Source organism: Pinus tabuliformis, chromosome 3_1 (assembly GCF_031772625.1).
Source record: "Pinus tabuliformis cultivar Carrire ecotype Pingquan chromosome 3_1, CPIR1, whole genome shotgun sequence".
Lineage (NCBI taxonomy): Eukaryota > Viridiplantae > Streptophyta > Pinopsida > Pinales > Pinaceae > Pinus > Pinus tabuliformis.
Window position 1 is genome coordinate 934,969,097 of NC_142301.1, and position 24,776 is coordinate 934,993,872.

At 40.0% G+C, this 24,776-nt stretch overlaps 1 protein-coding gene across 1 annotated transcript in view; it reads right to left on the reverse strand.

The window, feature by feature from the left end:
- BTR1L (binding to TOMV RNA 1L (long form)) overlaps window positions 1-24,776 on the reverse strand; it is a 148,861-nt gene that overhangs the window by 71,265 nt on the left and 52,820 nt on the right. Inside the window, exon 5 of the mRNA XM_089412288.1 lies at window positions 9,639-9,748. Within this exon, the coding sequence (XP_089268414.1) occupies window positions 9,639-9,748 (110 nt within the window). The remainder of the gene's footprint in view (window positions 1-9,638; window positions 9,749-24,776) is intronic.

Here is a 24,776-nt window from a genome sequence, read left to right on the forward strand (position 1 = left end):
TGGTTCACACATTGAACCTTTTGATGCATGATATTGTGAAACACAAAGATTGTGGGTGGATTGCTGAGGTTTACAGGAAAGGGAAGCAGCTCATTAAATTCATCACAGGGCATACAAGGGTAAACTACTTCTATGGCACTTACTCCAAGTTGCAATTGCTTAAAATTGCAAAGACAAGATTTGCTAGTTATTACCTCACCTTTAGGCGGCTAGTGAGGGTGAGACAAGCTTTAACTAATCTGGTGTGTGCTGAAACATGGGATGAAATTAACACTGACACAGATGGTGCTAATGTAGTCAAGGACACTGTTCTTGACAGTTACTTTTGGTCACAGGTTAAATATGTTTTGCAATTCACCAAACCAATTTATTACATGATCAAGTTTGCAGATTCAGATCGACCAGTAATTGGGGAGGTGTATGAGCAAATGGATAGCATGTTGGGGCAGATTAAAGACATTGTTGAGCCTAGAGATACCACCTTGTACAATTATATTCGTGTAGAGGTGCAAAACCGATGGGAAATGCTAAATATTCCATTGCATGCATTAGCATATGTTTTGACACCTAAATACTATCATCCATCATGGCTTTCAACACCAGCACCTGGGGGGGGAAGCAGGAAAAAACCACACCAAGATAGAGAGGTTCACGAAAAATATATGGCTGCATTGAGTAGATTAATCCCTGATGATGAGGAGGCTGCATTGGTACGGAGACAGGTGAGCAACTATACGCTCAACACTGGTCCATTTGGGAGCATGCATGCAATTCAAGATCGAGAGCATTTTTCTGCTCTTGAGTGGTGGAACATGCATGGAGGGGGTACTCCACTTCTACAGAGTTTGGCATTGCGGGTGCTATCACAGGTGGTAAACACTTCTTCTGCAGAGAGGTGTTGGAGCTCTTATTCTTTCATCCACAGTGTTAAAAGGAACAGGTTGAATTTAGACCGGGCAGAGAGCTTGGTTTATGTTCATTACAACTTGCGATTGTTGTCCCATTACTGTGAAGATGCAAAGTCTAATAAAGACTTGTTGATTTGGGACAAGAATCCAGAGGAGCCCAATTTGGAGGATGGAGTGTTGCGACTAGAGCAATTAGAGGATGCTCTTATCCAGGTATGTCCATTGTGGTATGAATTTTCCAATTTTCCCTTATAAAGCATTTCTCTAATTCATGTTTTTAATTTTTTTTGTTAACTAGTGTTTTTTTTTTTTTGCATGAATTTTTTGAGCGATTCTAGGATGATGATGACCGTGTTGATATGCCACCACCCCCACCCCCATCTGGTCCCTTGGTTCCTAGGTTCCATGGTTCAACTGCAACACCAACAGCAGGGGGTTCTTCTTCATCAGTTCCAGTGCCACGACTTACACAGGGACCATCTTCTTCATTGCCACCACGTGGAGGCCCGCCATCACGTTCTATTCGTGGTGGAAGGAGGAGAGATTAGTAGATATATTCACAATCTACTTCTTTTTGTCATAGATTACTCATTAGACTTGTAGACTTGTGAATTTGAATTTTGAACCTTTTTGGCTTGGCGGTGACCAAGTGACATATTTTGTAAACATTATTATTTGAATTTTGGACATGACAAATGTTGACAGTTGCTCACTTGCTAGATAAATCATAATATGCTCTATGTTTTATGTTTTATAATATGCTTAAATGTTTTATGTTTTATAATATGCTTAAAAATGCTTAAAAATTTGATGTATGTTTGTAATAGCTAGAATATAGATGATTGTTGTACATACTAGTAACTACAATGGAATCATGGATGCCATATCTATCTTGATTTATGCAAAAATATGCATGTTTTCATGTCTTCTACAATTAATTTGGTATTTGGGATGTTTGTTTTGAGTATAAATGCAAAAAAATATAAAAATATATATATATATAGCAGACGCTTCCGCGGACGCTTCGCTTCCTAGATTTTTGGAAAATGACGCTTCCGCGCTCCGCGCTCCCGCTTCGTGCAACATTGAGCATAAGTCTTCCTTCAAAGGATCTATGTTGCATGAGTAATGAATCACCTAAAACATACCCTCAAGATCAAGTGAGATAAACATCATTAGAGACAAAAATCGTTAAACCATCATTATGAACCATATTCAATGTTCAGGGCACAAAAATAGTTCACATAAACCATGCTTTCCAATGCCTTTATAGGCCAAGATTTGTAAGCAAGTTCCTATACTTGTGTTGGGATGATTATGCCTTCAACCCTATTAGGTACTTCCAACCCCAAAGGGGAAGGACATGCCACAAGTAGACTTGTCAATCCATGTGTGCATGTGATAATGATGGTGATGGAGTGGGTAAGTCTTTAAGGAAGATGGTCATAGCCAAGATAACAACTAAAGGGGGTCCAACGTCTCTGAGTACTATAATGAGAAGATGGAGCAATCGTGGAGGCATGAGTTACCCCTTTCCTCAGCATACTTTTTCCACCCCTCTAGTGCACCTTCTACTTTAATGATTTATCTTTCTTTCTTACATAGCTTAGGAGACCAAGTTTGTTTTATGCTTTTCGAAATTCCATTGCCCCTTAAATATGTAGCAGTTTCACACTCATTTGTGTTGGGACATTAAAGAGTTACTTTGTGATGCACCCTGAAATGTTTAGGCATTAAGTGACGGCTAATGAGGGGGGTAGAGCTCATGCTAGGCCCACGCGCTTACTAAGCCCAACCCTCTTTTGCATTTTTCTTTTCTTTAATTGTGGCTTTAAATGCTTTTATCGTTCTTTCAACTGCATCAACCTCTTGGAACAAGTTTTTGGGCCTTGACCAAGAGACAAGGATATAATGTGCCAATCCCAATGACAAATGACGATCAACCCAAAGGATGGATGTGGATAATAGGGGAAACATGGAAAGTGTCAATTATGGAATACCTTGGGCACAATACTTCAATCAGTGCCTCTAATTAGTGCCCCTCCTAAAGGAAGGACCTCAGGGGAGGTCACACTAGACTAGAGGCAAAGGATAACCTCCCAAGTGAAGCATGGGAATAAGGGTACAATCAAGAGCGGTCAATCTTCCAGCTTGGTCTGTGATCCATATTAGTATGCCCAAAACATTAAATGAAAGCACATGATTACAAGAATGGTTAGTGTACCTTTTGCAAATCACATGTCTTCCTTCAAGAACCATGTCAGATGGGAGAGAGCATTGATCAGACCATAAGTGGAGAGCTCTAATGTAAATTCGTATGTGGGCCATCACAGGGTTGTTGGTTGGCTAGCTAGCTATCAAATGAGTAGAATTTTTTTCTCCTATGGGTAACCCACTTTTGATGGGTAACAATCCCTACTAGGAGCAAAGTCTCATTAAGTCCAAATGCTATGAGGGAAAGAGACAAGTCTAAAGATGATCATGAGGAATAATGGATGGGCCCCATTCTCCTCCTCAACGACACATAGAGGATCTAACCATTTATAATGAATGATACCTTGTAGCCAAAACATGTAATCTCTTCATTCTAGGTTGATTGGCCCAAAGCAATCTACACTTCTAAACCTTGAAACAATAAAGGATAGTCAATTAATGATCATGTCCGTGATTTAAGATTGTGAGTCCCTCTCCAATCACGAAGTCCAAGACCACCTACTTATGATTGTAATCCTTATCTAATAATGAGGTGTCGTCATGATCCATTGATGAGCTATCAGTGAGAGATCTAGATCTATAAGTGGTCAATTTCAAGTATCACGTGTTAATTTTTTGTGAACCGAGCACCCATCACTTTAACATAGCATATTACATATCTATTAAATAAATGCACAACTAGGTTCTTAACAGAATTATTCAGCAGAAGCAAAATTACACTTAATCTCAATCACAGATGACACATATAGATTCAACCCAATAAAATCAGTTCTTCATTAATTACTTAGTCAAAACCTACTTGGGCTCTCGTCATGGGATAATGGCCCCAAATTGAAGAAAATACAATTACAAGATACCATGGATTTGATACAGTGGATCCAACCCTAGATTTGTCCTTGATCTCCTTGCCGATCAGGATCTCCAATGCTACACTTTTGCACTCTCCTCAAACCGAACACACTAGAATGGAAATCCTCCACTCACCACTAAGTTTCCACTCTCAATGTCTTGTGTTGTTGTATGGTATGTCTTTCTCCTCTCCTTAACCTTGTTTTTATAACTTTACATTAAGCTAAATCTCTAACCCTAATATCCAAAGTGATTGAAGGTAGAGATTAGATCTCACCTCATTTGGGATCAACGATTAAGATTAAAAGATAATCACTAAAGTAAATATTTAACTTTTCCGAAGTTTCTTCAGCTCAATAGCCAACGTAATTAATTATGTGTTTTTCCTAAGTTAGACTTAGGCTAAGTTACAATAGCAACTTACTCATACTTGAACAAGTGTCCTAAGGAGACGTTGGGCAACTTTTGCACATCTAAACACTTAGGCATGTGCAAAAGTACATGCCCAAGCTAAAAACATCAACTCTCCCTCTTAGCAAGGGAAGTACATCTGCCACTTAGAACTGGCTTCAATCTTGGAATTGCATCTGCTGCAATGGCTAATCCCTCTAATCTGGAAGTCTTCCCTACCACCTTGTTTGGGACTATCTTCGAAGACCTACTCTCTTTGGACTTGTTCCTAAAACCCTCTTGCTCCTGAACATCTTGCAAAGTCATCTCATACCAAGAGTACTTGACAAACTTGAAAGGAATGTTCACTGCTCCTCCCTACCTGAACCTAAAGGTTGACTCCCTTTGAACTGCTCAACCTTCATAGCTTCTCACTCCTTATTCTTTGCCATTGTTCTGCTTCTTGTCATTGCTCAAATAGGCTAGTCCTTTAACTTATACAGGTTGCTCTCTCTAAATCCATCGTCGCTGCTAGTTCCCATAGGTCTAATCAATGTATGTTCATCCTGGAATGCTACACAAAACCCCTTCTTCTCTATCATAGAGACTGAGAGAAAACTCCACTTGAGTTCTGGCACCCATAGCATGTCCTTCACTTCTAACATGCCTCCTAACCCATGCTGAAATATCATTGTTCCAACCCCCTTCACTGCATGTTTGGTATCAACACCAAACTCGACATGCAATTATGACTTGTTTGATGTCAAACAACTCGTGTGCTCCTATCGCATGTCTTGTGGCTCCACTATCAACTAGCCACACACCAACTAGAAAGGTGCCCAAAGAAAGGTAGGAAACAAGTGTGAACTTGGTTTCAAACTTCTTGGAAAACTCTTCCACTCAATCTTTTGCCAACACAGATATAGTAGACTATGTATCCTTTCCACCCTTCTTTCTCTCTAGAAACTACGAAGCATAGTGTCTTGTATTATGACAAGAAAAACACTTGACCTTAGTCAAGTCCTTCTTTTTTGGTTGTCAGGCTAACTCCTCACTCTTGTTGCTCAAACCTTTTCCTTTGCTCCTCATTGCCCGACTGGTAAGAGCAAGATTATCATCATCACTACCATGTTGACCTCCAGAAAGAAATTCCTCCCAAATCTCCTCCTAGATGAAATCATCCCACAGCCTATCTCAATCAAGAAATTTCCCTCATGCCATGATGCCCATGATGAAAGGAGCCCATGGCTTGGTGAAGCCATTCAAGGTTATCCTTGCCATCTCTCCATCTGTCACAACTTTCCTTACTACAACCAACTCATCACGAACTTGTGCGATCTTGGTTAGATAAGTAGTCATTGTATCTGATTTAGGAATCTTTGTGTTCCTGAGATTTTCTCTCAATTGGCATTATCTGGTAAAACTTCATTAAAGCCTCCCACATCTCCCTTGTATTGTTCATCGTTCATCGCATCTAAGATAATTCTTCTGGCTTTCACATCCTTCTTATTGTGGATGGCTAGATCTGCAAAATATGTAGTCGATGTGCCTTGGTGTTAACAAACTCACATGTGCCATTCTCCGTGAGAATTAGAAAAACACTCACCTTCCAAGGAATGAAGTTATAGGCATCCTCCAACATGTCCTAAAATCTCAACCAATTGAGGCCATCTTTCCAAATTATAAACTCAAATGAAAGGTTCTACCTAGTCCGTTAGGCACCCAAATATGTTGCCTATCCCTTGACCAATACAATCTCCCGCTCTCCCTATAAGGGATGACCTCCACCAATCCTGTTGACTCTGCTAGCAAAACAAAGCTAGTTACCGATACTATCCTTTGTATTGTTACCCACCAAGTTGCTTCAATGTTTGTTGCTCCTGCAATTCGTCGACACCACAACTTATCGCTTTGACACTCCACCCAGTCCACACTTCAATGCCTAGTCTCCATAACCACGAGATGGTTCATGTTGCCAACCAAATCTCCTTGCTGGGGGCTAGCCCTAGTTTCCAACAGATGTCTTGCTCGACACCTTCTACAATGTGTGTTGCCTCCCCCTGGTCAATCGCAGCAACTTCCTCACTATCACCTTGTATCCACTTGTCTCTACGCCTGGTCTCCTTGTCAGCGTTGATCAAGAAACTCTACGTGCAGTTGTTGGTTGACGTCCTAGCCACAACCCAACTTGTGCCTACTTCCTGCACAGGCCCTTCTCTACTTGTTCCTATGTCGTGTACTAACCTACAACCACACTTGCCTACTCGTGTTTTCGACACAACTCATAGTTGCGAATCTCCCCGCCCTCAAGATGCAATCCCTGAGACCTCCATCAGTCCCTTGCTAATCGGGTCTAACAGCTTCCCCTAGTTGTGGGCTTCTTTCTTTTTCCGTCGAGCAGTCTTCCCTATCTAGCAATTGGTTGGGTCTAATATCCCACTCTCGGCTATCGGCCACTAGTCTATTAACTCACTTTTTTTTTACTTTTGGCTTTGCTCAACCTGTCTAATATGCTCTGTCAACCACACAAAAAAATTATTTGTTTTGGCCTTGACTCTATCACACTTGAATCGTAGTACATCATATAGCTCAAATATCACTCTACTACAATTATTTGTGTTGTACGACATATGCCCCGTGTTTATCCCCTTTCTGCCTCGTACAATCACAGCCAAGCTTGGCCCTGGCGATGCCTATATGAACCTGGATTCCTATGGGATTTTGCGATCAATCTTCAGAGTTTTCGCCCTAATACCATGTTAATTTTCTGTGAACCTAACACCACGCACTTTAGTAACCTAGAAAGTTACAAATCTACTGAATAAATGTACAACTAGTTTCTTAACAAAATTATTTGGCGAAGCAAAAATTACACCAATCTCAATCACAAGTTACACACAGATTTTGCACAATAAAATGAGTTCATTAATTACTCAATCAAAACCTACTTGGGCTCTCGTCCTTGGATAATGGCCCAACTGAAAAAAAATACAATTACAACATACCTTGGATCAGGCCATAGATTTGTCCTTGATATCCTTAGCTGATCGAGATCTTCAATGTTGCACTTCTGCACTTTCCTTGGACTTAACACACTTAAATGGAAGTCCTTCTCTGCTCACAACTGATATGCCTCTCTCAATGTCTTGTGTTGTTCTATGGTGTGTCTTTCTCCTCTCTTTAGCCTTGCTTTTATAACTTTACATTGAGCTAAATCCCTAACCCTAATCTCCAATGTGATTGACGATTGAGATTAGACCTTGCCTCACTTCAGACCAATGGTTGAAATTAAAACATAATCACTAAAGTAAATACTTTACTTTTCCTAAGTTTCTTTCGCTCAATAGCCAACATAACTAATCATGTGCTTTTCTTAAGTTAAACTCAGGCTAAGTTACAATAGGAACTTGCCCATACTTGAGCAAGTGTCCTAAGGAGACTTTGGGCAACTTCTACATGCCTAGAAACTTACGTCTGTGTAGAATAACTTGCCCAAGCTACAAACATAACATTATAAATTGATACCATGAGATCAATACAAGGTGTAGAAGATGGTTGAAGCCCTTTTCAGCGAAATTTTATTCCTATCTTGTGCTTTTTTCTAACTCTTAACATGAGGTACATTTTGGACATGATATATTGGAAGTGGCTGTTGAGAAATCCTTAGGGCAGCAAGTTAGGGTTTTCTTAATTTGATTTCTCTTACTTTAACACTTTCTTGTGATGTTTCTTAGTAATTCTTCTTTCAATTATTGTATTTTTTATCATCGAGACAAATGCCAAACAATGAAGATCACAAACACAACAGAGAACATAGGCACTCAACCAAGCCAAAACCCCTCTTCTAGGGGAAAATCCAAAAATTCTTCTTCTTTTCTTTAGAAACAAATCAAATGAGACAACCAAGACTTTTTGACCAAAGACAAAAGCTCTCCTCCATCCACCAAGTCAACCTTCTAGCCCCTTCCTTCACAAGTCAACATAAGTTTGCTCCTCTAAAACGAGTCAACAAGAGTTTCAGCCTCCTCTGCACTTTTAAATCTCGGTTTGCACCTTTGGCCCTGCAATATGTCTTTGTTTCCTTCACACTTGTGGCAAAAGCGTAGAGAATCTCGACTCCAACGTTTTCTTCCTTCTTTGCTATGTAAAAGCTTCTTCCTTAAATTTCTTCGTACTTCCTTATTATTGATAAGTTTCAGATCGAATTTCCTTCATGATAAGTGTCACAATAGGTCGAATTGCTTCTCTATATATAGTGGTTCGAATATCCATTATGAGGCCAACTTGACAGATGTTTGAGGCTGACTTGAAGGGTGAGGAAGCCAACTTGGTGGAGGAGGGACAAGACACATAAAAATAATTTTCTTTTCTTGACATAAGGAGCCCAAGAAGGGTCTAATATATAATGACTTTGAATTTGACACAAGACACAAACCCTAGAGAACTCAATGGGTGCTTTTCACCTAGAAATGAAATAAACAAAGCATGAAACCCGCGCTTAAATGATTTTTTCTTTTACAATATTTTTTCTTTCTTTTGACATTATATCATGACTCAAGTACAATTATGAAGACCGACACTAGTTACATTTCTCAACAATGACTTCGTGAGCACGATCTCGCAAATAGGGAGCAAGGGAGTCCTACCCCTTATTAAGCCCAAGCTGCAAGGCATGTCTCAAATTAAAACAAGGGCCTATGAATTGCACCCCCAAGTGTGTATAAGTCGTGGTGATCTAGATTTCTTCCCCTCATGGAAGTCATCGTTAGATAGAGCACACTTTCACCAATACTGAACTCATGTGTTGCCAGGAATAAATAAAAGCAATTTATTTAATAAAAAATGAAAATAAATAAGTGACTCAAAGTGTCAGTTATATAAAATAAATCACAATGTTATCTAGCATATAACAATACCCATCACTTGTGGGTTGGTAATCAGAATTTTGCAATTGGATTAACATACATCACTATTTATAATTAGGACTATATTATGGAAACTGTCCCACGTATGTACTAACATCACAAAGAAATGTTATAATGGAGACTACATGCAATGGTTTTACCAATTTCTCTCACACATAGCTTGAGAGGTTAAGTAGATATTGCATTGTATAACTGATAAAATATTACTAATCCCATTATTTTGCAAAGCATCGACAACTAAAGGCATGTGTGTCTGTAGTTATGATGTTCCAAAGAAAGTGTTATAAATAGATATTAAAACACCTGTTCAAACTTCAACTCGAGAAATGGAAGTGAGTGCTAGGAAACAAACCTTATTATTTCGTGAATTAACTCCATATACACTGGATCCATAATTTGGTAACCCATATCCAACTGGAGTATAACCACCAGGAATGCCCTGCAATCCAGCTACACTACCACCTGCATAAACACATATATTTTTTTTATTACAAGCTTTTAATGTTTTTTCAAATATAAATAAGGTTTAGAAAACTGTAACTAATAAGTATAACATGGTTTGGAAAGCACACATGCTTAGATATATTGGGCAAGCTGTCACCGAAACAAGCTAACATTTTCCAATTGATTGTGACTATTTTTGTGTATTATATTACACCATGAATACAAGAAACCCTGCATAGCTTTCTCCATTTATATTATATTTCCATGTTCAATACCCCAGAGGACATGTTGCCATATAATAACATGGCCAGCTTGATGTGATATCTTATGACTTCTCGTAGTTAACACAGCCTGGTAATTTGTCCTAGGCAGGCAGACTATGCCAGGTGCTAGTCCTAGGCATTTTTGGCATTATAGAAACCTCATGTTTGCAGCTCCTAAGCCAAGGGTTACCAGCCAACAAGGATCAAGCCCAAAAGGATATTTAACTACCAAAAATAAAATAAAAATCTACCTCGTTTGGAAACTCCATACCAGCTGGAAGAAGTAGAAGAGGTATTTCATGAAACAGACCAAATCGTGAGAAAACTATGGCAAGATATGATTCCTTTCCAATATAACCTCTTTTAAGCAGAATCATTTAAACAAGTGCATAGCCTTAACTGAAATCTATCAAGTGTTTATTGATCCCATTGGCTTTTTATGACTTTCTATTGGATGCTTTTAAACGAAATAGTATTCAGTGAAACCAAGCTCAATTTAGAATGGAATGACAATAGTGCCTTGAGATATTTATACGGCACGTCATGGGAGAGATGTATCCAGTGTGCAGATTAGAACAGCAATCTTCTGATAAGCAAAACATGCTAATATGATTCCAAGAATTGAAGTTTGGAAGCAGAGTCATATACACCTTGGTTAAGTTCCCGTTAAAGAAATTAACCTTTCACTAAATCATGCACAACATTGCTCAACCCCTACAGCCTAGTCACGTGAGGTTAGCATAGCCCTAAATATATCAGTCAGCCTAAACTGGTTAAGATGGTAGGATTTGACAAAAAGGATCACCTGAATCGCTGAGTGACATCAACCTTTCAAAGCATAAAATGCTGTCAACATTAGTGGACCATTTCAGTGAAAACCATTCCGGGTAATAAGGACCAACAGGGGTGAGATTGCTCTCATACCAGAGAAAACACTAAGTTTTTCATCTGGATAGAAGCTGGAATTCCCCCCTTCTTATAGTTACTGAGATTTTTTAATCCAAGTCAAACTGTCATGTCCCTTCCTCAAATAAATTTTGCTAAGAAGATCCACAATTTTGCATTTTTGGCTATTGTGAGGGACCCACGTATTTTTGGAGGAAATACTTAGGAGAAGGGAGGTCGATATTACTTGGTTAGTGGAATGTGGGGGCCACCCCCTCATGAAATATGCACCCCCCTTGGAGAGAAGTCGAATTGCTAAGGTGAGGAGGCCGAAATATTAGATGGAGGGACCCACATGAGGAGACAAGGAGGGAATTATAAATAGGAGGAGGATGGCAGCTATAGGGGCCTTTTGACAATTTAACATTTACTTGCACCCAGCACGCTTGAGCTGTTTAGCCGAGTCTGCAACCGAGATTCTCAAGCGAGTTTCTCAACCCTTGCTTCGGTGGACTTCGAGTGCCAACCCAAGGAGGGAGGTTGATTTCCTTGTGAGCCTCTTCAGCATCAGTTTCAGGCAATTTCATGGTGGTTTCATGGCAGTTTCCAGGGCGCAGTTGGGGAGTACGAATTGCTTGGAGAGGCCAGCGTAGAGCAGAAGTTTGGCTGAGGTTTCTGGGGGGAGTCTTACCACACTATTTGCTGGAGTTTTTGAGGGAGAGATCAGCCAAATCCGGGAGGAGTTTTACTGGAGCAAAGCAGCCATCTGGGTGACTGCGTGGACCTGCGCAGGAGGCTTTCCTGGGCACACGTGGGAGCTAGAGGGGTGACCATTGGGGGCAGATTTGAGTTGGGGATTTGGGGAGTTTTCTGGAGGGGTCAAGCCTTGGCATTTTGCAGCATTTTGGAGGGCTGAATCAGGTGACTCTTCAGGTGGGCCGAAATTACCAGTCAGTTGGAGAGTACGCTGAAATTGGGGTCAATTTCGAGGGTTGGAAGTAGGCCAAACCCTTTTTGGGTTTTGGTGGGTTATTGGAGAGGAGTCCGGGGTTAATTTCCCGAAATTTTCTGAGCACCGGAAGAGGGTCAAATCAGCCATTCTTTGCAGCCAGCAGTTCAGTTTCTGAAGGGCCATCACAGAGCTATTGTGGGGGCAACTACCTAGCCGTTGGAGCAGCTAATTTCATCATTTGGGCTTTGCTAGCTTGCCTTGGGCAAGCCCAGGTGCATACATTCCAAGCTTCTATTGTACCCCATCTATTTATAATAAAATGGCTCAGATCAGCGCAGCTTTTGGGGTATTTCCTGGTGTTTAATTTGTGTGAAATTTTTGTGGGTATTTTTGCTATGCATGCTTTGTTTATCACTGTTAATTTTCCTTAGGGATACTACACAAACTTTGCACATAACAGCTAGTTCTAATGGTTTCCTGGGAACTAGCACATAACCCTAAGTTCTAGTTGTTTCCTAAATTACCTTAGAGAAAAGGATAAATAGATGAGACTATGGAGAGGCTCATGGTATCTCAAGTGAGATGGACTTCACTTGAGGAGAGCCCTAGATGAGGAGAGTCGCAGTCAGCTAGGAGGGCTGAGCTTTTGCCCAAGCAAGAGGTCGAGTGGAGTGTTTCTGTTCTACGAGTACCAAGTTGAGGATCTACCAAGAGTGTTGTAGTTGAGGGTTGTCTGAGGTCACACAGAGGGCCAAAAACCTGTGACAGGCGGCCGTAGGAAGGGCTAAGAGAAGGCCAAAGTCTAAAATGGCCCAGTAGCCCTACCTGCTAGTAAATCTAGAAGCTTTCAAGTAGACCAAGCTCTTATGCTGGAGGTCCAAGTGTGTTGGAGCTCTTCGTTGCAGAGAGGTTGGTTAGAGCAGATTAAGGATAGACATAACCACAAAAAAGGCAAGTCGTGGGCATGAGATCCTACGGACAGTTGACTGTGTGTCAGACAAAGAGGCTGAAGGTGGCCACGGTTTGGATGAGGGAGGCCAAGAGCCTCAAAAACTCAAGGAGGGTTGTATAGTCGCCTAGAAGCCCTCATTAGGGAAGGTCGCAGTGAATCAAGTGTCCAACAGAGAATACCAGAGCTGTAGATGATTTGTTGACGGTTGAGGGTAGGATCACAGCCAGATCTGGGTCCTAGTATGGGTTAGAATGTGGTCTAGTAAAGAGAGGCTGAAACCTACAGCAATGAACAACTATGCAAGGAGTTGCTTGCACGAAGAACTTTGTTCGCAAAAGTAGTTGTGAACAGCAAGCTTGAAGGCTTACATATGCAGTAAAGTTGAAGGACTTAACTCACTGTGAGTAGCTGAAGTATTTGAAGGCTAGAAATACAAGAGGTCTGAAGGATCTGACTTCTATGAACAGAGGAACAATGGACAAGAGGACCTAAAGGACTAAAGACGAAAGGACTACCTTCAGCAAGTAAGTCAAGCATTGTGTATGTATTTTGTGGGCAGATCATAGATCTGAAGAAGCAGGATTCAAGCCCTAGTTTTGTATACTATGTATACTAGCTATACTAGTGATCTAAAGGGCCATGATCCCTAGTACGAGAGCTCCATCATTCTTTTATGGATAGACTAATAAAATAATCAAGCTTTGGGCTCAAATTTCTGTGTACTTAATTGATTTCACTGTTGTAGATTTCTGTTGTGCAAAGTGCTTCTCAGTTGAGGGTTTCTTGTGTGTTTATGTGTGTGATTGGCCATAGACCAAATCTAGGGCCTAAGGAAAATTCAACATGTTATAAGAGCCAGGTTGATGAACACGTGGATCAGAGTATGCACATGAAGCAAAGTGAGCCAATGAAGGTTGTGTAGGCTCAAAGGGAGTCTAGCTTGAGAGGGGGACTACGAAGGATTGTCAACTGCCCTATAGAAGTTTGAATCTTTAGGTTCTAACGAGATAGAGGAGTTTCAGCCCATCCAAGGACAGTCACAGACCATGCAAGAACATTCATGTTGGTGCAAGGAAAAGTGATGTTGCATGCAAGGATAGCCATGCACCATGCAAGACAAAGCTAGGCCTAGTACAAAGAGGATGTGGCACATGCAAGCACAGCTATGGCTACACAAGGAAAGTCATGGCTCATGCGAGGATGATCATGGGTATGCAAGGAAAGTCATGGAGCTGGAAGCGCGAAGGAAATACCTTCCTCACTAAGAGGGAGTGTTAGATTTTGGGTAGCTCGAAAGGTATTTCTGAGAGGAAAAACTCACCAAGAAAAAGTTTATTGGGTGACTTACCCAAAAGTGGAGTTTTGGACCCAAAGCAATGGGTTTAGGACCAAAAGAAAATAATTATTTATTCTAAAGGGTCGAGAAGCTAAAACCCCAAGTTCTAGTGGTTTCCTCAATGACCCTAGAGAAAAGGATAAATAGAGGAACCTATGGAAAGGCTCAAGGCATCTCAAGTGAGATGGACTTCACTTGAGGAGAGCCGCAATCAACTAGGAACGTCGAGCTTCTACCCAAGGAAGAGGTCGAGTGGAGTGTTTCTATTCTAAGAGTACCGAGTTTAGGATTTGCCAAGAGTGTTGCAGTTGAGGGTTGTCTGAGGTCACACGAGGGACCAAAAACCTGTGACAAGAGACCACAGGAAAGGATGAGAGAAAGACGAAGTCTAAACTGGCCTTGTAGACCTACCTGCTAGTAAATCTAGAGGTTGTCAAATAGACCGAGGTCTTATGAAGGAGGTCGAATTGTGGTGGAGCTCTTCATTGCAGACAACAAAGGTTGGTTAGGGAAGATTAAGATTAGACACAGCCACAAAAAGGGCAGGTCGTGGACATGAGATCCTAAGGACAGATGATTGTGGACCAAACTAGGAAGCTTGGGGTGGCTATGGTTTGGATGAGGGAGGTCAAGAACCACAGAAACTCAAGGAGGGTTGTATAGTGGCCTAGAAGCCCTGGTTAAATTCTTGGAATTTCTCGAATACTTTATCCTTAGATTTTAAGAAATATATCTAAGATTTTTTGGAGTGACCATCAATGAATGTTACATAGTATTGATGACCACCAAGTGACTTCTTTGTCATAGGTCCACAAACATTTGAGTGTATGAGATCTAAAATTTCCTTGGATTTTGTGTCACTATTAGTAAAAGGCAGTTTCTTCACATTCTTGCCAAGAGCACATTCCTTACAGACTCCTTCATGCTCTTCTTTTAATTGAGGCATACTAGTAACCATTTGATTCAATGATGGCAATATCTTGTAATGAACGTGACCATACCTTCTATGCCATAATTCACAAGGGTTGATGTCTAAATGCACTAGAGCTTGAGGAGGAGGAGTTTGAAGTCTATACAACCTCCCCTCAAGAACCCCGCGAATCCTTGCATTTTCAATACTAGATCCCTTGGCCCATACAATGACTTTGCCATCAACAAAAGCCACCCTATCACCTTTATCTTCTAAGCATGAAATAGAACGTAAGTTCTTTTTCAAACCTGGAAGATAGAGTATATTGTTGAGATGAATCTTCCCCTCGGATTCCAACTCCAAGGAGGTAGATCTAATCCCTTTGACCGAGTAGCTATTCTTGTCTCGAAGTTCCACTGAGTGAGAAGAGTTTCCTTTTGATATCGAGTTGACCATATGTGCCTAGAAGCTCCATTGTCAATTACCCATGTATTATCATCTTCAAATGAGCCTGTAAGAGCAGAATAAAAACTTCCATCCATGACTCCTTTCAAGGGCTTGGATATGAACTTGATGATACAACTTTTGATAGATTCAAGGAGACTCCTAAGAGTCTTGAGACCTTCCTTCATGTATATTGCCATTTGGAGAGGGAGAGAGAAGATAGCTACTTCAAGAATGTCTTCAAACAAGAATGCCAACAAAAAGTGATCCTCAAGTTGTCCTTCCTTCACCTTAGCTCTGATACCATGTTGAGAAATCAATATGCTAGTAGATTAGGGTTGATTCCAGTAGCTATTCTTGTCTCCAAGTTCCACTAAGTGAGGAGTTTCCTTTCGATAGAGTTTTGAGTTGACCATGTTCCCCTATCATGTGCCTAGAAGCTCCATTGTTGGTTACCCATGTATTATCATCTTCAAATGAGCCTATATGAGTAGAATAAAAACTTCCATCCATGACAACTTTCGATAACTTGGAGATGAACTTGATGATACAACCTTTGATAGATTCAAGGAGACTCCTAAGAGTTTTGTGACCTTCCTTCATGTATCTTGCCATTTGGAGAGGGAGAGAGAAGATAGCTACTTCAAGAATGTCTTCAAACAAGAATGCCAACAAAAAGTGATCCTCAAGTTGTCCTTCCTTCACCTTAGCTCTAATATCATGTTGAGAAATCAATACTAGTAGATTAGGGTTGATTCATCTTACTTGATAATTACTTGTGAGTGTTTGTTGGCTTTTATTACTTTATTATGTCTTCTTCGTCAAGCAATTACCAAAATATAAAGTCAAGAGACAAAGAACACAAGATGTAGGCTCCAAGCCAGGGAAAAACCCCACAAGGGGGAAAACCCAAACAACTTCTCTTCTTATAGAATCAAATCAAAGTGAGAAATCTAGAACCCAAGATCAAGACCAAGACCTCCACAAAGAACCAAGTCAACCCTCCTTCAAATCTTCTTCAGATAAAGCAAAGTCAACAAGAATCAAAGTTGGTCAAACCTCTTCAAGTCAGATTTTTGGACCTACAACTTCACAGACTTGCCCTAGCACCTTCGTAGAGTTGCCCCAACACCTTCGCATGTGTGAACAGAAACAGAATTTCGGCCCTGTAATCCACAGAGTTGCCCCAGCACCTTTGCACATGTGAACAAAAACAAGAAAAAATTTAATTCTTCTTCTTTCCTTAGATTCTTCTTCTCTCTCCTTGGCCTTCTCTCTATTTCTTCTTATTTCTTGCATAGAAATCGATGAATGAGTGTGTGATCAAATGAGGTTGAAGTCTCTTCCTTTTATAGTTGTCCAAGAAATCAAATAGGTGTATCTTCAAGGCCAACTTAACAAGGCAAGGTCGACTTGATCTTATGGCACAAAATGACTCCTTTTTACTCAAAATAATTTATTTATTTTGTTACAAATAGTCCAAATGGGACTTTGAGACACGACAAATTTTCTTTTAGACTCAATAAACCCTAGAAGCATGAACAACATGCTTTGACTAGAAAAATAATAATAATAATAAAATTTATTTTTCTTCTTTGTGCTTTTACATGAAATACATATTGATACAAGTACAATGATAATTATGAAGACCGAACCTAGTTACATTTTCAACAAAGACAACATTCCTCAAGGGGATGATTGAGGAGGATGTGTATATCAAGCGACCTAAAGGCTTTGAGGTACATAAGAGGGAGTCCCATGTGTGCAAATTCAAGAAGGCCTTATACAGACTCAAGCAAGCACCCATGGCATGGTACTCCAAAATTGATGTGTATTTACTGAGGATAGACTTCACCAACAATGAGATAGATCCCAACTTTTACTTTATACTTCATGGACATGATCAACTGATATTGGTGTTGAATGTGGATGACTTGTTTCTAATAGGTTCAAAGGGGCTCATTGCAGGATGCAAGACAAACTTGGCTACAAAATTCAAGATGAAGGACATCAGTGTTAATGCATTAGTTCTTAGGGTTAAAGGTTAAGTGAAATCTTCCTTAGTCAAGAGAAGTATGTGGTAGAGATCCTGAAAATTTTGAAATGGACTAAAGACCTACGGCTACACCTATGACCACCAATTTGAAGAAGGCTTTGACTTCAAATTCGGAGTTGGTGGATCCCACGTTGTACAAACAACTAATAGGGTCCATGACTTATTTGGTCAATACCAGGTCAGATATATGTTTTGTTGTGAACACTGACTCAATTCATAGTGGAGTTGAGAAAGTGCAATGGGTAGTAGCAAAGCATGTGTTGAGATACTTGAAAGTTGAGAGGTACAGTGGAGTATTGTTTTTGGTATCTTGGAGGAAACAGAGTGAAGTTACAAGGATATAAAGACTCAAATTGGTATTGATTTGCATAGCTTGGGAGGTACTACCACAACCCTTGGGGTACAGGGTTGGTGACGAACTGACCCACAAAAGTGGTTTGTGGGCAGTGTACCCAAGCGGTGGATTTTGTACCCAAAGTTTTGGGCACAAGACCAAGTGGAGAATGATATTTTCTTCACTAAGAGCATGTGGGGCACCCTTGAAGGGCTAAGGGGCACCTAGAGCTTTAATGTGAAGGAAAGGGTCAAGCGAAATGATTTTTATTCCTTGTGTAATTGGTGTTTAAGCAAGATGGATAGGGTCAGCTTGGTTATATGTCATAACCCTTGGTGAGAAAGGACACAACCAAGAGGCGTTATAAGAAGAGATAGAAGACAACTCGTTTGGGATCAATCCAAGAAGCATCTCTCATGTGAATCTGCCCAAGAAGGAAGTGTGAATGCCTCAAGTTGACAAAGGCCCTTAAGGAGCACAAAAATTGCAGCAAGTACAGTCCCATGTCTGAAATGGAAGGCCAAATTTAGCCCCGGAAAGAGGACATTGATCATATGATTTTTTGCCTCAAGTAAGGTCTGTTTTGCCCATGATTTGGAGGTCATTCTTTGTGGTTCGTGCCCTAGATTAGGGCTCTTTCTATGTAGGTACAATCACTCGAGTTCTGCCCTAAAAGTATGTCCAAAAGACTGAGATAATACACCTTGATTTATGAGCTTGTTGGAGAGGGCCAAGACCCTAAGGAAGGTGACAAGAGGTCTGTCTGGCCACTGTATTGAGGGTCGCAGATCCCTGCGTGATGCGAGTTGATTTCAAGAATCTAGAAAGGGCGGAGGTGTGTCTCCAAGTGTGGACAGAGGTGCGTTGCAGGATAGATGTGAAGGGGCTCTCCTGAAGAGAAGTAAATGGGACAGAAGCATTAGAGATTTGCTGGTGTGGATAGGTTTGTTCATAGGTGTTGAATAGCAGTCTATATGCCCTAGCTCAATCTTCTTATAGTGAGTTAAGGAGCTGTGTGTGGGCTGATTTGTGAAGCCCAAGTATTGTGGTATTGGTGGAGCAATATCCCTGTTAAGTGGCAAATTTCTCAAGCCCTAAGTTCTGTCATATTTGGAGAAGCAAAGTGATGGTTTGAGGACAGACTTAGTTTTCCCTAGTTCAAAGATTTGGTGCGGCAAAACAGTGATAAGAGGGTTGTGTGTAAAGATCCTAAGTACAATGAGGTTAAAGGTGCAATCCCATTGTTAGAGGGCAGAATTGTGTGACCTAAGTTTAGTCATCTTGGAGCAACAAGAGTGGTTGATAGAGGAATATTGATCAGCAAAAGATGCAAGCAATTTTGGGGCAGCAGAAGTACTTTTGAACAACAATAGAGGTGGCAAAGGACCTGTTAGGTGTTCAAGGTACGTGGACTGAAAGGGCTAGTTTGAACATTCCTTCAGCAAGTAAGTCAAGTGTGTCTTGTTCAAAGGTAGATTGGTTGTCATATATTGTTGACATCAAGCCCTAGTTGTTCTTGTATCAAGGCTAATTTTAAGTGCCATGATCCCTGGTACAGGAGCCCTATGTTTGTTGTATTGAGTTCGTAATATAACGAATTTTGGGTTGAAAATTTGTCTTATGTACTACACCGATTCATTGTTGTGGATTTTCTGATGTGCAAAGTGTGTGTGTTGTGGCATTTTAGTGTGTTTGTGATCGTGTTCTAGACATAGACCTGATTCTAAAGTGTCGAGGAAAAATCAACCTTGTGCAAGGAGAATAACAAATAGGAATAGCACCTAAGGGTGTTCCTTTAGTCTTGGATCAGTAATGATTTCCTCGTTCGGCAGGAAGCAAACTTTTGTGGCACTCAATTCAACAGAGGCAATGTATTTGGCAGCGAGCATGGCGAGTTATGAGACTATTTGGCTTCGCAAGTTGGTTGCAAGATTATTTGGTTGGGAATTGGTGCCTGCGATGATACACTCGAATAATCAAAGTATCAAACTCTCTAAGAATCTAGTGTTCCGTGACAGATCCAAGCATATTAAGATCAAGTATCACTTCATTAGAGACAAGATCCAGGAAGGGGTAGTGAAGCTTCAATATCTCACCATAAATGAGCATATTGCAAACATTCTCACCAAACCATTAGTGAAAGAGAAGTTTGTGTTTTATAGGGGCCCGCTAGGTATGGTGCAAAATACCTTCCTTCCTATAAGGGAATGTTGATGTTTGTAACCCAAGCAAGTACTTATGCATAGGCCTAAGTGTCAAGGCGTGTGGAAGTCGATTAATTATGCCTTAACCTTAGTAATTAACTTAGTTATTAAAGTAATTTATTTTATGACAAAAGCGAGTTTAATCTAATGAATTGCAATAGTGAATTAGATAAATAACAACTGTTGATCTCAAATGAAGTTGAGATTTAATCTCAATCATTGATCACTTTGGAGATTAGGGTTATTGATTTAGTCATAACTCAAACTTATAAAAAAAAGGTTGGGTTAAGAGAGAAGACACATTATTTAACACAAGACACAGTGAAACAAGTGAGGATCTGAGTGATTGAGTGGAGGAGGATATTCACTCAAGTGTGTAGTAACCCAAGGGAGAAAACAAGGAGTAGCAAGATGGAGAAATATTCAAATGGTGATTTTCCAACAGAGAAGGCACACATATGAGTTGTAGATAAATCCCAATAAGTTATAGCAACGTGTGAATAGGTGGAAAACAAGCTCAAGTAGTGACTATTTGGTAGTAATATTGAGGGTTGAAGACAGATTTCTCAACTAGAAGTATGTAGGTTTTGTTGTGTGTGATTTTTACCAAGTGGCCATTTATTTTCCCTATTGGGAAGGCCTTTGCTAAAGATTTTTATAAATGAAACAATAGATTAGAAAGGCAAATTTTTATGTGTGTTTGTTCATGAAATTGGTTGATTGAATTTTTGCTTCCACTAACAATTAATTTTTTATTTACCAATTAAAATCTCCGTAGTACAAAAAACATGCTCTATAACAGCGTCTCTCCTGCGGCAGCTAGGGTTCATCCCTAGACATTTGTTCCCGTCTCTCTGCCCTCTCTAATTGGCTTTGTCGTTGACGTTGGTTCCTACAGGATTGATTATTTCAAATTTTGGATTTGGATCTCTCTCTCCAACTCCTTCATCTGCTCTAGTTCCAACAGCAGCAGGATTTCTAAAAGTGCCCCCTTCTTTGGGTAATGCTTCTCGCTCTTTCAAAGATGTAGTTAGCACTAGATCTAGTCCTCCTCCTCCAGTTCAGGTGATCCATTAAGCTCTGTGATCACAATTTCGTTGGGAGCATAAGCCATTAATGATGCTCTGTGTTTTTCGAAAAGAGGTTTAGATGGTCTCTAGCCCCATTTAGTTGACCTCCATCAGTGGATCTTAAAGAACTGGAAACCCCCTCTAATGAACTTAATATTTATCCTTTGGCCCGTGTTTTTTTTGTGGTGATGTTTGAAAAGTTAAATGATAGGAATGTTATTTACAATAACGACCCTTGGTCTTGGGGTAGAGAAAGGCTTTTTATGCAGCCATGGTCCCCCTCGTTCAATCCTCTTACAACTTTAATTTCTTCTACTCCTGTTTGGTACAGACTTCCAAATTTGCCCCTGCACCTCTGGAATCTCCCTTTGCTTAAGTCTATTGGGGATGCAAATGGAGTCGTGCATTGCGGCAGCCCAGAAACAAAAGATTATCTCAACCCCACATATGCCTGTACCTATGTGGAGATGGATTTCAGTAAGGGTTTTCCAACTCAACTGAATTTGACCAGCACAGTTTACTTGTGGGCTCAAAAGCTCGATTAAGAGAATATTTCCTTTCGACGTCAAGCATGTTATGAGACAGGGCACACAATTGAAAAATGCCCCACAGCCATGAAAACTGCCAATAAACAAACAACCCAAAAAAAGGTGTTGTCTAACAATGCCACAATTTTGCCCTAACAACAAGATTCAGGCCGAAATCTGGCAAGAAAATTTTCAAGAAATCTATTTCTGGGAGTGTTTGAATCGTGTTTTTGATGGTGGAAATGGATTCAGCATCATCAAGAACCCTCAAGGCACCCAAAATCCTGAAGCTTGACAAATGTAACCCGAATTTCCAAAAATTTCTACCAAATATTTTCAAAATTGTGTCGGAATTTCCATTGTTTTTTTCTAAGCAAAATTATGGCCTCGTTAAACTACAACCTAGAAAAATAGTATAAGGCACAAATGGTGGGAAGACGCCCAGAAAGAACACTATACCATTTTTAAGGAAGAAGAACCCCGAGATAAGGTAAAGGACAAGCAAGAAGCAAAAAATGGACAAGAAGAAGCAGATGTCAAAAAATCCACCAAACCCAACTTCAGTGGAAGAACCTGCTCAATAGAGCCCTAAGAACAATGCCTTCTCATGTGTTTCTTCAAAATATAACACTGAACAAGTAACTTTTTAGGCAGATCAGGCAAACGAGGAATAGCCATTAAGGGGCCAAAAGGACAATGTTGGTAGTAGAGATCATCCTCAAACGGGTGACCGGCCAGACTCATCAAATAACTCAGGATGGAAACAAGTTGGAAGAAAGGTGAAAAATATCTTGCCAAGGAAAATAAGAAACCAGTCAAAATTAAAGTGACAATTAGATTAGAATGCGATGCAAATGCATTTGGATCTTAGGGGTATTTTGGAAAAAAATTAGTTAGAATGGGAACAATTTTTTTTATTGTGGAGATCTCGATTGAGGATTTGGATTGAATCTTTATGCTCAATCTCAAACCCTCAAGAAATTGAGCTACGAAGGGCATTCATGTGACTTATTTCCTAGATCATAGTAGTACATTTTGTTTAACAAACTGAAAAATTAAATTACAACAACAAGAAAAATTGCTAGGAAACAATTTGTCATTCACTAGGATTAGAAAATTAACAACTAGACTTGCATTCCCTGGTCACCAAGTACACACTTGATGATTACAGGTGACTCTGTTATAAACCTATATTACACAATGTTCCCCCAAATTTTCATGAAGTGGGAGCCAAGTAACACACATTGGGAACATGTGGAGAGCCCCCAAATTTTAGGGAAATTCATGGGCAGCAAGGGAACAATGAGATCCCTAGCATAGGACCTTGTCTACAAAGAGATGGAAATCCAATCCCTGGTCACTTAGTTGAGGCACTAGACTTGGAACAAAGCTAAGGCTTTCAAAAAGTACACACTTGTTGATAATTACTAGTGACACTTGCATTCCCTAGTCACTTAGTTGGAGCACTAGAATTGGAACAAAGCTAAGGGCTTTCAACAAGTACACACTTGTTGATTATTGGTGACTCTGTTGTAAACCTATATAACACAATGTTCCCACGACTTTTCATGAAGTTGGAACGAGGTAGCATACATTAGGAACATGTGGAGACCCCCCAAATTTTAGGGAAATTCATGGGGGGCATGGGAACAACTTAATACCCATCATAGGAAGCCTCATCTACAAAGATGGAGATGCAATCCAATAGAAAGATGTACAATGCAAATATATCTAGAGATTGGCACAAGTAGTATGAGACTACTCTAGTCCATAGTAATCATTTCTCGTACCATCTGAGGCCGAATGGAGAAAGCACGAAATAGATTTTTGTCCATAAGAAGAAGTGAAAGAGGAGTTGGAATGAGTGTTGTGTTGCTAGCTAGAAGGAAGAACTTATTGTTGAGACGGAGAAGATGTCCTTTAACACCTGGTCTATCTGCAAATATGAGGTCTAGTCTGGTGAAGCTATGGTGGTCTCTCCTAAAGGAATAATGCCACGTGTCCTCATTGATCTAGGATCAACTCTATCTATTGGCCACTTGGTGCCCCTAGTGATCGTGTTAGTGATTTGATATCAAAGAGACACAATGAAATCAATCCATCCCAAAAACAACCCCTCGCACCTTCCATTGTTGAACATAATCTTGTAGTGGTCAAAGCTTGTGATACAATTAGTGCTAGAATGCCAATAGGAGTTAAACAAAATTTAAATGTGCAACTAGGAGAAAGAGGATTCATATCAATACTTGAGCAAGTAATACAGAACTAGCTAATAATCAAGGAGATTCTTTCTTGGACCTCCTACCCTTGATCTTTGACAAACGAAATGATGATGCAAAACAACATTGGTTTCTTTGTGACCCACTAGAGCACACAAGATACTCCACCTAAAGTTCAAATTGTAAAAGCCAAGACCACATTACAAGCTAGAGGTTTGCAATGATAAATAAAATAGAAATAGAGTACATCGAAACAAGGGATTACATGAGATCAAGGATGATTTGTCACGGGTTTGAAAAGATAAAGTTTGAACTGCAAAGTATCACTAAGTTGAATGTGATAAAATGGAGACCAAGTAAGTCTATACGGGATTATGGCTAGCAGTAGCACATTAGAGATATAATCAATGGATTAACATACAGTATTCAAGACCCAATTCTTAAGCATCATCAATCTCAAAGCAACCCTCATTGTCATGACTAGACTCACCCTAACTCATCAACAATGTTTAGTGGCATCCCAACCAAGCCCTATTTGTCCTTTGCACCCTCCTTGACACATCATTTATGACCTCCATTAGTAGAGATCTCATCATGTAGTTTGTCCATTCAAATGCTCACTCCCTTTTAAACTATATAATTTTCTCTGAATTTTCTATATTTCATTGGTTGTGTCTAATTTTTGTATTTTATTTTTAAATATAAATGCCTCTCTACATGCTTCTTTCATGGTTGGTGATGGTGGAAATAATTATTTTTGTGGAACAAATTCCTTTTGATGTTGGTTAAAACATATGAGCGATAATAGTGCTTTCTTCAAAGAGGTTGCATTATAAGAATATATCAAGTTGCAAATAGTTTGTTTTGGAGATACAAGGAATGAAGAAATGGGTT